Genomic DNA, 13,639 nt, shown 5'->3' on the forward strand with positions numbered 1-13,639 from the left:
CGCAATGTTACGTGGAAAATACAACTAATGGGACGCAGAATTAAATGTATATCACAATCGCACAAATGCGACCAGTTATTTTTCGTATTTGCATTTAATTTATTTCACTAGCAAATGTGAGTGAAATGATGGCACTTCAGAGCCCACTGAATGCCCATCTTATGTTCGCTAACATTAGCTTGAAACAATTCATGTTTACATTTCCACGACACACGGAGTTGAAAAGGGATTTGTCCATGTGTTTACCTACAGCTGGCAGTCGGCAAACTCAGCATCACAACAAATAGGAGGGGCAGCTGCGTCGAATAATCTCCATGTCGGTTGATACAAACTCCGTACATGTCTGTGTTGCAGTTCGAGAATCGGGATGTCAGATTTAGTCATTGGACTTGTTTTTATAAAACGTTTTTTATTCGTACTTTTAACTCAGATCTTGTACCTGCATACACAGACAGATAATTGCTATTTGGATGAGTTCAAGGGAACCAACTCATAAAGACCCCAAGAGGTGGCCTACTTTGGTCTATGCCAGCTGGCCCCAAAAACTCTGACGTTCCTGGGCCCTCCTGGACACACACACACCACCCATGCCGTACTCATCATCCCCACCACACACACTTTCGCCCACCCAGATCCTTCTTACTGCCTGTGTAAATCCTCCATCCTTCTAGGACCTGTGAGGGAGTAGAGACCAAGCTCACTTCTGCTGCTGGTTGGGTGTGATCCCAACCCCACCCTAACTCTATCCAACAAGCCATCTCCACCCCTCAGTCTCCCAATCTCTACATCTCCACCCTCAGTCTCCCAATCTCTACATCTCCACCCCTCAGTCTCCCAATCTCTACATCTCCACCCCTCAGTCTCCCAATCTCTACATCTCCACCCCTCAGTCTCCCAATCTCTACATCTCCACCCCTCAGTCTCCCAATCTCTACATCTCCCACCCCTCCAGTCTCCCAATCTCTACATCTCCACCCCTCAGTCTCCCAATCTCTACATCTCCACCCCTCAGTCTCCCAATCTCTACATCTCCACCCTCAGTCTCCCAATCTCTACATCTCCACCCCTCAGTCTCCCAATCTCTACATCTCCACCCCTCCAGTCTCCCAATCTCTACATCTCCACCCCCTCAGTCTCCCAATCTCTACATCTCCACCCCTCAGCTCCCAATCTCTACATCTCCACCCCTCAATCTCCCAATCCCTCCAACTTCCCCATCTCTCCCTCGCTGGACACTGCCACTTCATCAAAACTGAGTCAGGGGCCACTCACTGTGTGTGTGTGTGTGTGTGTGCGCGCGTGTGTGTGCGTGCTGACAGGGCCACTTCTTCTAGCTGGCGCTGCTAACTGGCCTTCATAGTACCTGCTGTTATATTGAGCACCCAGACCTCACAGTGGATTGAATAACACAGACATTATTATAACAGGTTTATCAATTTATACCTCTGAGGCTGAGCCTGCATCTTAAAGCAGAGTGATGGAGAGTTGGGGGGGAACAGGGGACGAAAGAGCACAGAGGTATATACACTGTCAAGCATATAGACACACAGACAGAGACACAGACACAGTTCTGAGCTCCTGAGTGACTATACTGACCTTTGCTGTCCCCAGGCAGGGGTCTGCCACCAGGCTCTGCCCCAGCAGGGTGAGGAGGTGGGCGTCCTGGGGACAGCTGTGTATCAGTGCCAGGCCGTCTGCCCAGGACAGGGGACTCTTCAGGTCGTAGGAGCGGCCCTGACGGAAGGCCTCTACATCCAGCATGGAGGCTAGCAGAGCAGCCTGCAGATCACCCAGCTGTTCTCTTAGGACCAGGAGGAGGAATGGACAGGCCTGACCTATATATCCACAATAGGAGAGAACACACACATTAACACATGAACAGATGCACACACAGAGACACATACTGTTCCACACATTGGCAGGTGATGACTTTTTCCTCTAGAAAGTGTGGTTGAGTCATGGCAGTGTGCTGCGTTGTAATACTCAGTAACTGGCCCACATTAAGGACAACGTACCAGTTCTACACTTCCTTGTCTTTCTTTAGGTTTTGGAGGCAGAATCTTGAGAAGTTTGTTTTCCTGTTGACCTTCACAGCTTAATTGAACCTTTAACTCAATTAATCCACCTCTGGATCGGACGGAACACCAGTCCCAATTAATCCACCTCCTCTGGATCGGACGGAACACCAGTCCCAATTAATCCACCTCCTCTGGATCGGACGGAACACCAGTCCCAATTAATCCACCTCCTCTGGATCGGACGGAACACCAGTCCCAATTAATCCACCTCTGGATCGGACGGAACACCAGTCCCAATTAATCCACCTCTGGATCGGATGGAACACCAGTCCCAATTAATCCACCTCTGGATCGGAAGGAACACCAGTCCCAATTAATCCACCTCCTCTGGATCGGAAGGAACACCAGTCCCAATTAATCCACCTCTGGATCGGATGGAACACCAGTCCCAATTAATCCACCTCTGGATCGGATGGAACACCAGTCCCAATTAATCCACCTCCTCTGGATCGGATGGAACACCAGTCCCAATTAATCCACCTCTGGATCGGAAGGAACACCAGTCCCAATTAATCCACCTCTGGATCGGATGGAACACCAGTCCCAATTAATCCACCTCCTCTGGATCGGATGGAACACCAGTCCCAATTAATCCACCTCTGGATCGGAAGGAACACCAGTCCCAATTAATCCACCTCTGGATCGGACGGAACACCAGTCCCAATTAATCCACCTCTGGATCGGATGGAACACCAGTCCCAATTAATCCACCTCTGGATCGGAAGGAACACCAGTCCCAATTAATCCACCTCTGGATCGGACGGAACACCAGTCCCAATTAATCCACCTCTGGATCGGACGGAACACCAGTCCCAATTAATCCACCTCTGGAGTCGGACCTCTGGAACACCAGTCCCAATTAATCCACCTCTGGATCGGATGGAACACCAGTCCCAATTAATCCACCTCTGGATCGGACGGAACACCAGTCCCAATTAATCCACCTCTGGATCGGACGGAACACCAGTCCCAATTAATCCACCTCTGGATCGGACGGAACACCAGTCCCAATTAATCCACCTCTGGATCGGACGGAACACCAGTCCCAATTAATCCACCTCTGGATCGGACGGAACACCAGTCCCAATTAATCCACCTCTGGATCGGACGGAACACCAGTCCCAATAAATCCACCTCTGGATCGGACGGAACACCAGTCCCAATTTATCCCGCCTCATGCATCAAATTCTCTGCATCTGGTGAAAATATGTTGACCCACTATTCATATTACTATAGATGTATTTATCCTCCATTTAACCGGGGAAGTCACATTGAGATTGACATCTTTTTCAAGGCTGCTTTTTTAACATGGACTCTCAAGTCTCAAATCAAATCAAATTTATTTATATAGCGTACATCAGCTGATATCTCAAAGTGCTGTACAGAAACCCAGCCTAAAACCCCAAACAGCAAGCAATGCAGGTATAGAAGCACAGTGGCTAGGAAAAACTCCCTAGAAAGGCCAAAACCTAGGAAGAAACCTAGAGAGGAACCAGGCTATGTGGGCTCAACTAACATTGTAATGCATTTCTCTGTCTTAATTCTCCCAGTTGATAGAGTAGTCTTACCAGGCAGTGTAACGGGGTGGAGGGCAGAGAGCTCTGTCTGTACCAGGTTGGCCTGGGCCTCAGACACCCAGAGGAAGAGCAGGGAGGGGGCCGCTCGGCCGGGACAACCCTGGAAGAGACTCCCGTCTTGGGCTAGACCCCCGTCCCACACCGCGTACCCTCTGAGCTGGGACGCCACCAGGCTCACCGACACCCCCCCCTCCTCCTCGGATGACACCCTGGAGTCTGTTGGAGAAGGGGGTGTAATAATTCTGTTTTGATCATACTGGATATCTGATGACAGAAATAATCTAACAAAAAAGACTTCCCTGTCATTTATTTAAAGTTCTTCTACAGTATTTTGGAGAAGGCAGAAAGACTGTCTAATACACTGACTATCGGGGGTTAAGAATCCAAGACCCTGGAGTTACTAGCACCATGCTCTCACTAACTGACCACCTCCTGCTCAACATAAGCGTCTTAGGACACTAGTAAGATCCACAGATGCACCCGGAGTCAAGTGGGGTGAAAAGGTTGTGCAGACCAGTATGGCCTACCGTCGACAAACGTAAATAGAACCCTAAGCTGAGCTTCTTAACCCTAACCCAGTCCAGAGAAAAACAGGTACATGTGTAGAGGTGTGTGTGTGTTCAGGTGCAAGTGTGTGTATGGGGGCACGTGTGTGTGTGACCCTCACAGGGTCAGACATTTGACCAGGGTCGTTACATGCTCACCTACAGTAAACAACAGGGTAAGCCATGAGACAATAACAAGAGTAACCGTAATGAGATTTATATAAAGGATTAAAGACGGGTTATCTAAGGGAACGTCAGGCTGGAATTAAATCATTACACATAATTAATATTACTAACTGGGTGAGTCGAGCCCTGAATGCTGATTGGCTGACAGCCGTGGTATATTTCACCATATACCACGGGTATAACAAAACATTTATTTTTACTGCTCTAATTACATTGTTAACCAGTTTATAATAGCAATAAGGCACCTCAGGGGGTTGTGGTATATGGCCAATATACCACGGCTAAGGGCTGTATACAGGCACTCCGCTTTGCGTCGTGTTTAAGAACAGCACTTAGCCGGGGTACACAGTTGTTTTGGCCATATACCACACCCCCTCGGGCCTTATTGTTTCAATAAAATAGGCTGATCTGATCCTTCTACATGTATATAATACCTGTAAATCATTAACTACAGTTTTTTTGCATCGTACTGGCCAACTACCTTTCCTTGCTGGACAATGGATTTCAGCACTACACTTTCAGAACAGAAGTGTGTTTTCCAGTCTGACTTCACTAGCCTGGTTCCAGATCTGATTGTGCTCTTGCCAACTCATTTGCTTATTGTCAAGCCAAACATGTGTAGCATGACAATGAGGACCAAGGAGTTGGCACGATGGCACAAACAGACTGCCACTCATCTGCCCGCTGCCCTCCTCATCTGAATACCTTGACCTAAGTGTCATCACAAAGACACTGAGGTCGCAATCTATGACGGCAGCAGGAAGAGGGTGGCTCAGGGAGGCTATGGAGCCCATCTGATCCCCCTGGGGAAGGGAAGGACCCTGCATGTGTTCCAGTAAAGACTAAAACACACAGTAACTTTACCTTTCCCCATCTGATCATTAGACTAGGTCATACTCCACCACACATACACACAGCTGCAATGTCAAGCTGTCAGTGATTACCTTTCAGCGGTAGAGTGATGCCATCATCTGTTACCTACAAAAAGAGGAGGGAGATGACATATATTAGCAGGAGGAAAATGCTGACATGTTGTCATTACGGTATGTAATAAGAGGGAGGATGAATAAAATAGCTGATTAGAGAAGAGGTAAAGGAGGAGAAGGTGGAGGGATATTATAAAGCATCCTGTTGGGTTTATATACTAAGGAGGGTAGACTGACCCCTGACCCTGATGCTCAGTCTTGACCAACCTTTAGAACCTTATTCCCCAAGACCCGTATTCCCCTAGCCCAGACCAGATGCACTTGTGTAGATCTAAAAGGATTGAATAGGTAGTCACATTGGACATATTTAGCATGGTTGCTATGGAAACAATACCAATCATAACAGAATAATACATATTCTGTTTAAAATGGTTGTCAATAAAAAAGACCTCGTTCAACAATGGAGGGAAAGTTTCCAGACATGACAAAAGCAGCTAAATAAATAAATAATAGGCAATGGGGACTCCCCTGTTCACAGTGGAAAACAACAACAGTTTGTCAATCTATTGACCAAAGACCTCTATTGACCACAACAACTGCAGTTAAAATCTAGTTTGACCCAGACATGATGGTCAAAAGCATGTGGGTGTTTGGGTCTGACAAAAGCCACTAAATAAATAAATAAATAAAATAGGCAATGGGGACTTGACCACCTGCAGTTTTGCTGACTATTGACCACAAGGCAGTGGAATTGAACAAGGCAACAGTTCTATTGACCACAAGGCAACTGCACAGTAATCTATTGACCACAAGGCAACTGCTATTGACCACACTGCAGGCAACTCACTATTGACCACAAGGTTTTAACTCAATCTGGATTAGCACCACAGGCATTTCTTAATTATTGTTACAAGGCAACTTTGCTCGGACTCACTGGGAGTTTAATTCACCCCACTCTGTGATTAGCACCACACTATTTCTTAATTGCTTGTTAAAGGATTTTTTGGCCTTGAGTCATGGGGTGGAGAACACCTTGAGTATGTCTTGAGTTGCTTATCATGTTATTGTTCCAGTAAGAGACTGGCATGTGGGTGTTTGAGACTGCCAGTGAAGGTTGTGTTCCAAGTGTTCAAAGTAGCGACACATATTTGATCTTCTATTTTATTACAGCTCTCTCCATCCGTCCTATCAGTGTAATATGTAAGCCCTATTTTGTGAGGACTGGCCCATTAAGACGTTGGACAACACATGTCCTTTATTAAAATATAAACCAGGAACAAAAACTAGTGATGGGCCAATCACATTAAGGGGGAAGCTATCTGGAAGAGAGCATGGAAAGAAAGAAAGAAAGAAAGAAGCTGGGCAAATATTGATGTGAAATCAGGACAGTGAGGAAAGAACCTGGTTGTTTCTGTCTTACATTCATAAAGGCTTCAACTGAGACACAAATTTGGAACGCACAGGTATTATGCTCAGCTAATTTTGAATGTGGAGCACAAGCACGCGCCTATGTGTACACAAAGATAGAGTGACCTACACACACACACCACTAGCCAAAGGGTCTTACCACCAGGTTTCCATTGGCCTGCGCCGGACCGGGGACCCCAGCGTGCAGTGTAGAGAAGGACAGTTCCATGATAGGAGGCAGTGGCTGTGTGCTGCCAGGTTGCTCTCGATACGCTCTGTGACCCTGTGACCTTCTCCAACCACAGCCTGCCAATCACAACACAGAGGCACCGGCACACATGGAAATAATTCACAATATTGCATAAAACACCTCATATTTACCTCAACTGCTTAAATAGATTTCTTCCCAGGCATGAAACCAAGGCTTTCCTGAAGCAAATGCTTTAAATCGACAAAGATTTCCTAGAATGTTTTCAATTGGTGATGTCTTTTTAGGTGCAACAAGTTACAGTGGATGGAGTTTAAGGTGGAGGCCCTTCAGCTAGGTCCCTCCAGCTACAGTAAAGCCTCCTCTCTGACACTGCACTGAGCAACATAGAAATCCTAGAACAGAGATGGGAAGCTCTATTTGAGATGCTCAACATAGGGTTTAATCTGTTCCTCTACAGCGTCCCGAAACACAATAACAAGCATGTTGGATCTTAACCAGAGTTACATGCTTCTTCTAAAAACATCCACTGGGGAGGCTTTCTACTACTAATTATCTCACAGCACCAGACTGGTTTCTTTTATTACTTACACATTCCCAATCCCCACTGTCTGCTCGCTAGCTAAACCTCTACATGTGTTACAGACAGGCAGTTAGCTGACAAGAGCTGGCAAACCTCACCTCAGTCGTGATACAGGCTACAATGTTGTCTTCTCCAAGTCTGACCTCTCAATCCAAGTCTGAAATAGCTGGCTTCTCTGAGCACTGTCCTCTGAGTACTGCATATAAACATGTCCTCTTGCTCTTTGTTTTCTTGATTTGATTATCAAAGGCTCTAATAAAACCAGACTATATGTTATTTGTCCAAGCAACCATGGAATTAGAACCATATCATTAGAATTCTACTCACTTAAAGGGAATAGGCCTATGACATGTGATGATGTACCATGATCATTAGAGACACATGCCGCCCGCCCCCCCCTCCCTGTTTGGGTACATGTTCTCTGGGGTGGGTCTGGCTCTCCCTTGCCTGGGGCTCTGTTGCCTGGGGTCTTCAGCTTGGGGCACTCTTCTTCATCATCCATGTCCTCCTCCTCATCCTCACTGGAAAGCACAACTGACACACAGAGACACTGACTTAGTATGGTGATTATACACTGTTATTAAACAAACAAGGGGAAGTGATAATATTACAGGCCAGTGGTCTGTTGCAGCAGCTGGGTGTAAAACATTGGGCTTAAATGATAAGTGGAAGATAGTTACAGAATATACTAGGCTTCCTCTCAAAATGAGGGAAGAGAGAGGGGAGAGAGAGACACCAGTCTGTAGGTGAGGGATTGTACTGTATATAGTAAGGTCCCTACACACACTGAGGCCGGTCCATACCAAGGCTGGGGTTGGTTGGCCCAGGGTCAGGGCTTGCCAGGGAGTCATCTGTAGTGTGACGCCAGCGCTGAGCTAGCCAGAACTGGAGCACCTTGTCCTGCTGTACCACCCATAACTGCTCTCTCCCTTGTATATCTATGGTGCCACCTACTGGGACTGGCACCTTGAAGTGACACTGACACCGTTAGTTAGTGTGTCAATGGGGTGGCTTCATAAAGGAGCTGCTGGCACACTGACTGTGCCTGAAGTTGAGCAGAAGCTCCTTTCCATGCTCTACCACCGACTGAGACTGTCACTTTCAAGTCAGTGTGTTAATGAGTGTGTCAGTTGCTGGCACACTAACAGTCAGTGAAGGACTTAAGAGGATTGAGTGGTATCTATTTGTACTCAAGATGACTACTTTGATGAATGATTAGCTAACACACTGTAGGGAGGATGAGCATTGTAGTCTCTTTGTATTTTGTAAATCACTGTATGTCTTATAAATCACTGTCTGTTTATTTAATGAAAATAACTCCAACATATATTTCTTTATCATTTACACTGAGTTTACCAAACATCAGAACTGAGTGCATTTCCCTGAGCCTCCTTTGCCCTTGAAACACTCTCTGATCATGTGGGCGTTAGGAAACAAATGTGAAGATATTTACATAGACATCCCTATGATTGGCTGAGAGCCTCCTCTCTGAGGTCTAGAGCCCATCCCCTTTCCCAGATGAACAGTCATTGGTCTATTATAATCAGATCACAAATCAGATCACATGTCATGTGATGGCCAAAAGTTCCTGCCCCATCAGAACAAGCTGAAATTCAAAGCATTGTTTTCTAACATCTCTTACACAAAAGGGCATCATCATATTTTCAGTGATAGTGCTCTCTCCCTGAAAATAGCATCATTGAAAAAAAAAAAAAAAGAATAATCACGCTCTTTAGCTGCACCTCATCTTTTAATATATCACATTGATTATGATGAAGTACGCAATATCCTGCCTGCCTAAATCCTGTTGTTCATCAATACCTTTGACATAAATACAGATGCCTGCCTGCCTCCTCTCTCTCTCGCTACATCCCTGCCTCCTCTCTCTCTCACCTGTGCCTGACATGCCTGGATCACGGACCTAGCTGGAGATGGCTGTCTCCTGCCTGCCTCCTCACACAGAGCTCTCAATGGGTTCATTTAAAGGGGACTAGAAGCTCTCTGCTCTCTCCTGCCTGCCTCCTCTCTCTCTCCCTGCCTGCCTCCTCTCTCTCTCTCTCTCCTGAAGGACCGCTGCCTGTTAGAGGAGCTCTCTCCCTGGCCTCCTCTCTCTCTCGCTCGCTCTCCCCTGGGACCTGGCTCTCTCCCTGCCTGATTGGGTCAGCTCTCTCCTGTGGGTCCTGCCTGCCTCCTCTCTCTCTAGACAGCTCTCTCACAGGACTAATGGGCTTTATAGAAGCTTTTGCTCGCTCTCTCCCTGCCTGCCTGCCTCCTCTCTCGCTCGCTCTCTCCCTGCCTGCCTCCTCTCTCTCTCTCTCTCGCTCGCTCTCTCCCTGCCTGCCCCCTCTCTCGCTCGCTCTCTCCCTGCCTGCCTCCTCTCTCGCTCGCTCGCTCCCTCTCTCTGCCTCCTCTCTCTCTCGCTCGCTCTCTCCCTGCCTGCCTCCTCTCTCGCTCGCTCTCTCCCTGCCTGCCTCCTCTCTCTCGCTCTCTCCCTGCCTGCCTCCTCTCTCTCGCTCTCTCCCTGCCTCCTCTCTCTCCCTGCCTGCCTCCTCTCTCTCGCTCTCTCTCTCCCTGCCTGCCTCCTCTCTCTCTCTCTCTCTCTCCCTGCCTGCCTCCTCTCTCGCTCTCTCCCTGCCTGCCTCCTCCTCTCTCGCTCTCTCTCTGCCTGCCTGCCTCTCTCTCTCTCTCTCTCTCTCCCTGCCTGCCTGCCTCCTCTCTCTCTCGCTCGCTCTCCTGCCTGCCTCCTCTCTCGCTCGCTCTCTCCCTGCCTGCCTCCTCTCGCTCGCTCTCTCCCTGCCTGCCTCCTCTCGCTCTCCCTGCCTGCCTCCTCTCGCTCTCGCGCTCTCTCCCTGCCTACCTCCTCTCTCTCCTCCTCCCTGCCTGCCTCTCTCTCTCTCTCTCCTGCCTGCCTCCTCTCTCTCTCGCTCTCTCCCTGCCTGCCTCCTCTCTCTCTCTGCCTGCCTCCTCCTCTCTCTCGCTCTCTCTCTCCTGCCTGCCTCCCTCTCTCTCGCTCTCTCCTGCCTGCCTCTCTCTCTCCTCGCTCTCTCCCTGCCTGCCTGCCTCCTCTCTCTCTCTCTCCTGCCTGCCTCCTCCTCTCTCTCCTGCCTGCCTCCTCTCTCTCTCCCTGCCTGCCTCCTCTCTCTCTCTCTCTCTTCCTCTCTCCTGCTCGCTCTCTCCCTGCCTGCCTCTCTCTCTCTCCTGCCTGCCTCCTCTCTCCCTGCCTGCCTCCTCTCTCTCTCCCTGCCTGCCTCTCCCTGCCTGCCTCCTCTCTCTCTCTCTCTCCCTGCCTGCCTCTCTCTCTCCCTGCCTGCCTCTCTCTCCCTGCCTGCCTCCTCCTCTCTCGCTCTCTCCTGCCTGCCTCCTCTCTCTCTCCCTCTCCCTGCCTCCTCTCTCTCTCCCTGCCTGCCTCCTCTCTCTCTCCTGCCTGCCTCCTCTCTCCCTGCCTGCCTCTCTTCTCTCTCCCTGCCTGCCTCCTCTCTCTCTCCTGCCTGCCTCCTCTCTCTCTCTCCCTGCCTGCCTCCCTTCTCTCTCTCCTGCCTCTCCTCTCTCTCCCTCCCTGCCTGCCTCCTCTCTCTCTCCCCCTGCCTGCCTCCTCTCTCTCTCCTGCCTGCCTCTCTCTCTCCCTGCCTGCCTCCTCTCTCTCCCTGCCTGCCTCCTCTCTCTCTCCCTGCCTGCCTCCTCTCTCTCTCCCTCCTGCCTCCCTCTCTCTCTCCCTGCCTGCCTCCCTCTCTCTCTCCCTGCCTGCCTCCCTCTCTCTCTCCCTGCCTGCCTCCCTCTCTCCCTGCCTGCCTCCTCTCTCTCTCCCTGCCTGCCTGCCTCCCTCTCCTCCTGCCTGCCTCCCTCCTCTCTCCCTGCCTGCCTCCTCTCTCTCCCTGCCTGCCTCCCTCTCTCTCTCCCTGCCTGCCTGCCTGCCTCCTCTCTCTCTCCCTGCCTGCCTCCCTCTCTCCCTCTCCTGCCTGCCTCCTCTCTCTCTGCCTCTCTCCCTGCCTGCCTCCTCTCTCTCTCCCTGCCTGCCTCCTCTCTCTCTCCCTGCCTGCCTCCTCTCTCTCTCCCTGCCTGCCTCCTCTCTCTCCCTGCCTGCCTCCCTCTCTCCTGCCTGCCTCTCTCCTGCCTGCCTCCCTCTCCCTGCCTGCCTCCCTCTCCCTGCCTGCCTCCTCTCTCCTGCCTGCCTGCCTCTCCTCCCTGCCTGCCTCCTCTCTCCCTGCCTGCCTCTCTCTCTCCCTGCCTGCCTCCTCTCTCTCTCCCTGCCTGCCTCCTCTCTCTCCTCCACCATGCAAGGTACATTAACATGGAGGGACAAAGGGGACTGAGAATAACCAAGTCTTCTCTCGTTATCACTATGGTATTTTCCTTGTCACCACTTTGAGTGCATGTGACACACACACACACACACACACACACACACACACACCTCAAAAAAAAGTGAGCCACCCCTCTGCGGTGGAGGCATTAATCTCTCAGCACCGCTGACAGCTGATGGTTTCCCAGGCCCGCCTCTGGCTACACATCTCTGACCACAAAGAGCTTGTAAAGCTTTAACTAGGACCCATTAGGAGAAGAGAGAACAAATGCAGACCAGATGAGGATCTTCATCGGATGTTGTGTCCTCATCATTCCCCTGGTGATGCCCCAGCCCCATGTTGACAAAAATATATTTTAATGGCAAATATTGCCTGTACCGAAAATTACAAACCCAAGCTTGAGTTTCCTCTCTTTTCCAACCGCTTCTTGGCTCCCCAACTCATGTCGTCATCATTATGAAGGCTCCTGTACTCGTTACTACCTAATCACTGTGGATTTGAAGGGCCAAGACTCCACTAGAGAGAGGAAGCCCATGGGTCTCTGCTAGAACAAGTCCTCGCTAAGGACACAGCTCACCACAGATCCAATCAGTGACTATGGGTGTGGCTTAGCTGCATAGAAGTTAAGGTTAGTGTTGGTTATAGGGGTGGAGCTTAGGTCCTTCTAGAGGATCCATTCTAATGCCACGGTGGTGGTGCACCATGCCAACAGAGGGAGTTTCCCTGTAAATTGCTTACAGTGTCAGAATGTGCTCTGGGTCGTTCGTAAATTCAGAGTGTTTCGCTCTCGGGAGCGTTCAGTGTGTATGCTCTGGCCGAGGAGAAAGGTTGATCCGAGCGTTCTGTAGCTGGCTAGCTACTTCCAGAGATAAATGAGAGAACACCTCACTCTGACCATTTTACTCACTCCAGCAGAGCTGATTAGGCTGTTTTCATGTTATCTAGAGCGTTGGTGACTAACTGTGATTCTGGCAACAATTTAGTTATGTTTTTTTGCCAATGTTTACTGACACCGGTAATATTCAACAGGTGTTGCGCATTTGTAAATTCATCCGTTTTTAATCTGCTCGAGCCAGAGTGAATTTACCAACGCACCCTTAGTCTCCCTCGCCTCCAGTCTGGTTTGCATAGCCACAAAGTCAGATTCCACAGCCACATTCTGCCTTGCAAATGACCTCATTACTTTCTTAAAGAGACACCACACACTTTGATAAAAGATATTGCTTCTTCTATGCAAATGTTGATCAGTACAATAAAATAATATGTTCTAACAGTTGCCAATAAAATAAGTCCTAAATTTACCATTCAAATAAATGACCATTATGTTGTTTTGTACTTAGATTAGTAAAAACAAAGTCAAACGGATTGCAAAACTGTAGCTGAGTTTCTGTCTGGATCAAGTGCCATTCTGGGAAACTGTCTAATACACCTTCTTTCTGTTGTTGTTGTGGTATTGTTTTAGTATTGAGTATCGTGATACTAGCCAGTCTGTTATGTAATGGCCCTGAACCCCACTAAGACATACAGCTGAAACCACTTCCTCGCCTGTTCATCCATTAGGGCCGGATGATATTCTCTACTGACGCCACTGGGTGAGGAGGGCATTTTGCTTCGTTTATAATGTTGGTTCAGCGTAACAACACTCATATTACAGAGTAGTATGTGTCGTCATACCGCCAGTCTATGCGTGATATGGTATGTTCTGATCAATATGCTATGAAGGGTTAAACAATGGGTCAACTTACTAGGTTCTGTGGAAGTGGACTTGGGCTGCCTCAGCCTGAGATGGAGGGAGAGACACTTGGTTGGAGGCCTCCTCTCTCTGTCT

At 49.1% G+C, this 13,639-nt stretch overlaps 1 protein-coding gene across 1 annotated transcript in view; it reads right to left on the minus strand.

Annotated features, from left to right (window-relative positions):
• Positions 1-6,897, minus strand: part of LOC127916761 (sentrin-specific protease 6-like) — a 51,144-nt gene extending 44,247 nt beyond the window's left edge. Inside the window, 4 exon segments of the mRNA XM_052499798.1 lie at positions 1,596-1,835; positions 3,647-3,871; positions 5,331-5,364; positions 6,880-6,897. Of these exon segments, the coding sequence (XP_052355758.1) occupies positions 1,596-1,761 (166 nt within the window). The 5' untranslated portion in view covers positions 1,762-1,835; positions 3,647-3,871; positions 5,331-5,364; positions 6,880-6,897.
• Positions 6,898-13,639: the final 6,742 nt, after the last annotated feature.

Source organism: Oncorhynchus keta, chromosome 37 (assembly GCF_023373465.1).
Source record: "Oncorhynchus keta strain PuntledgeMale-10-30-2019 chromosome 37, Oket_V2, whole genome shotgun sequence".
NCBI lineage: Eukaryota > Metazoa > Chordata > Actinopteri > Salmoniformes > Salmonidae > Oncorhynchus > Oncorhynchus keta.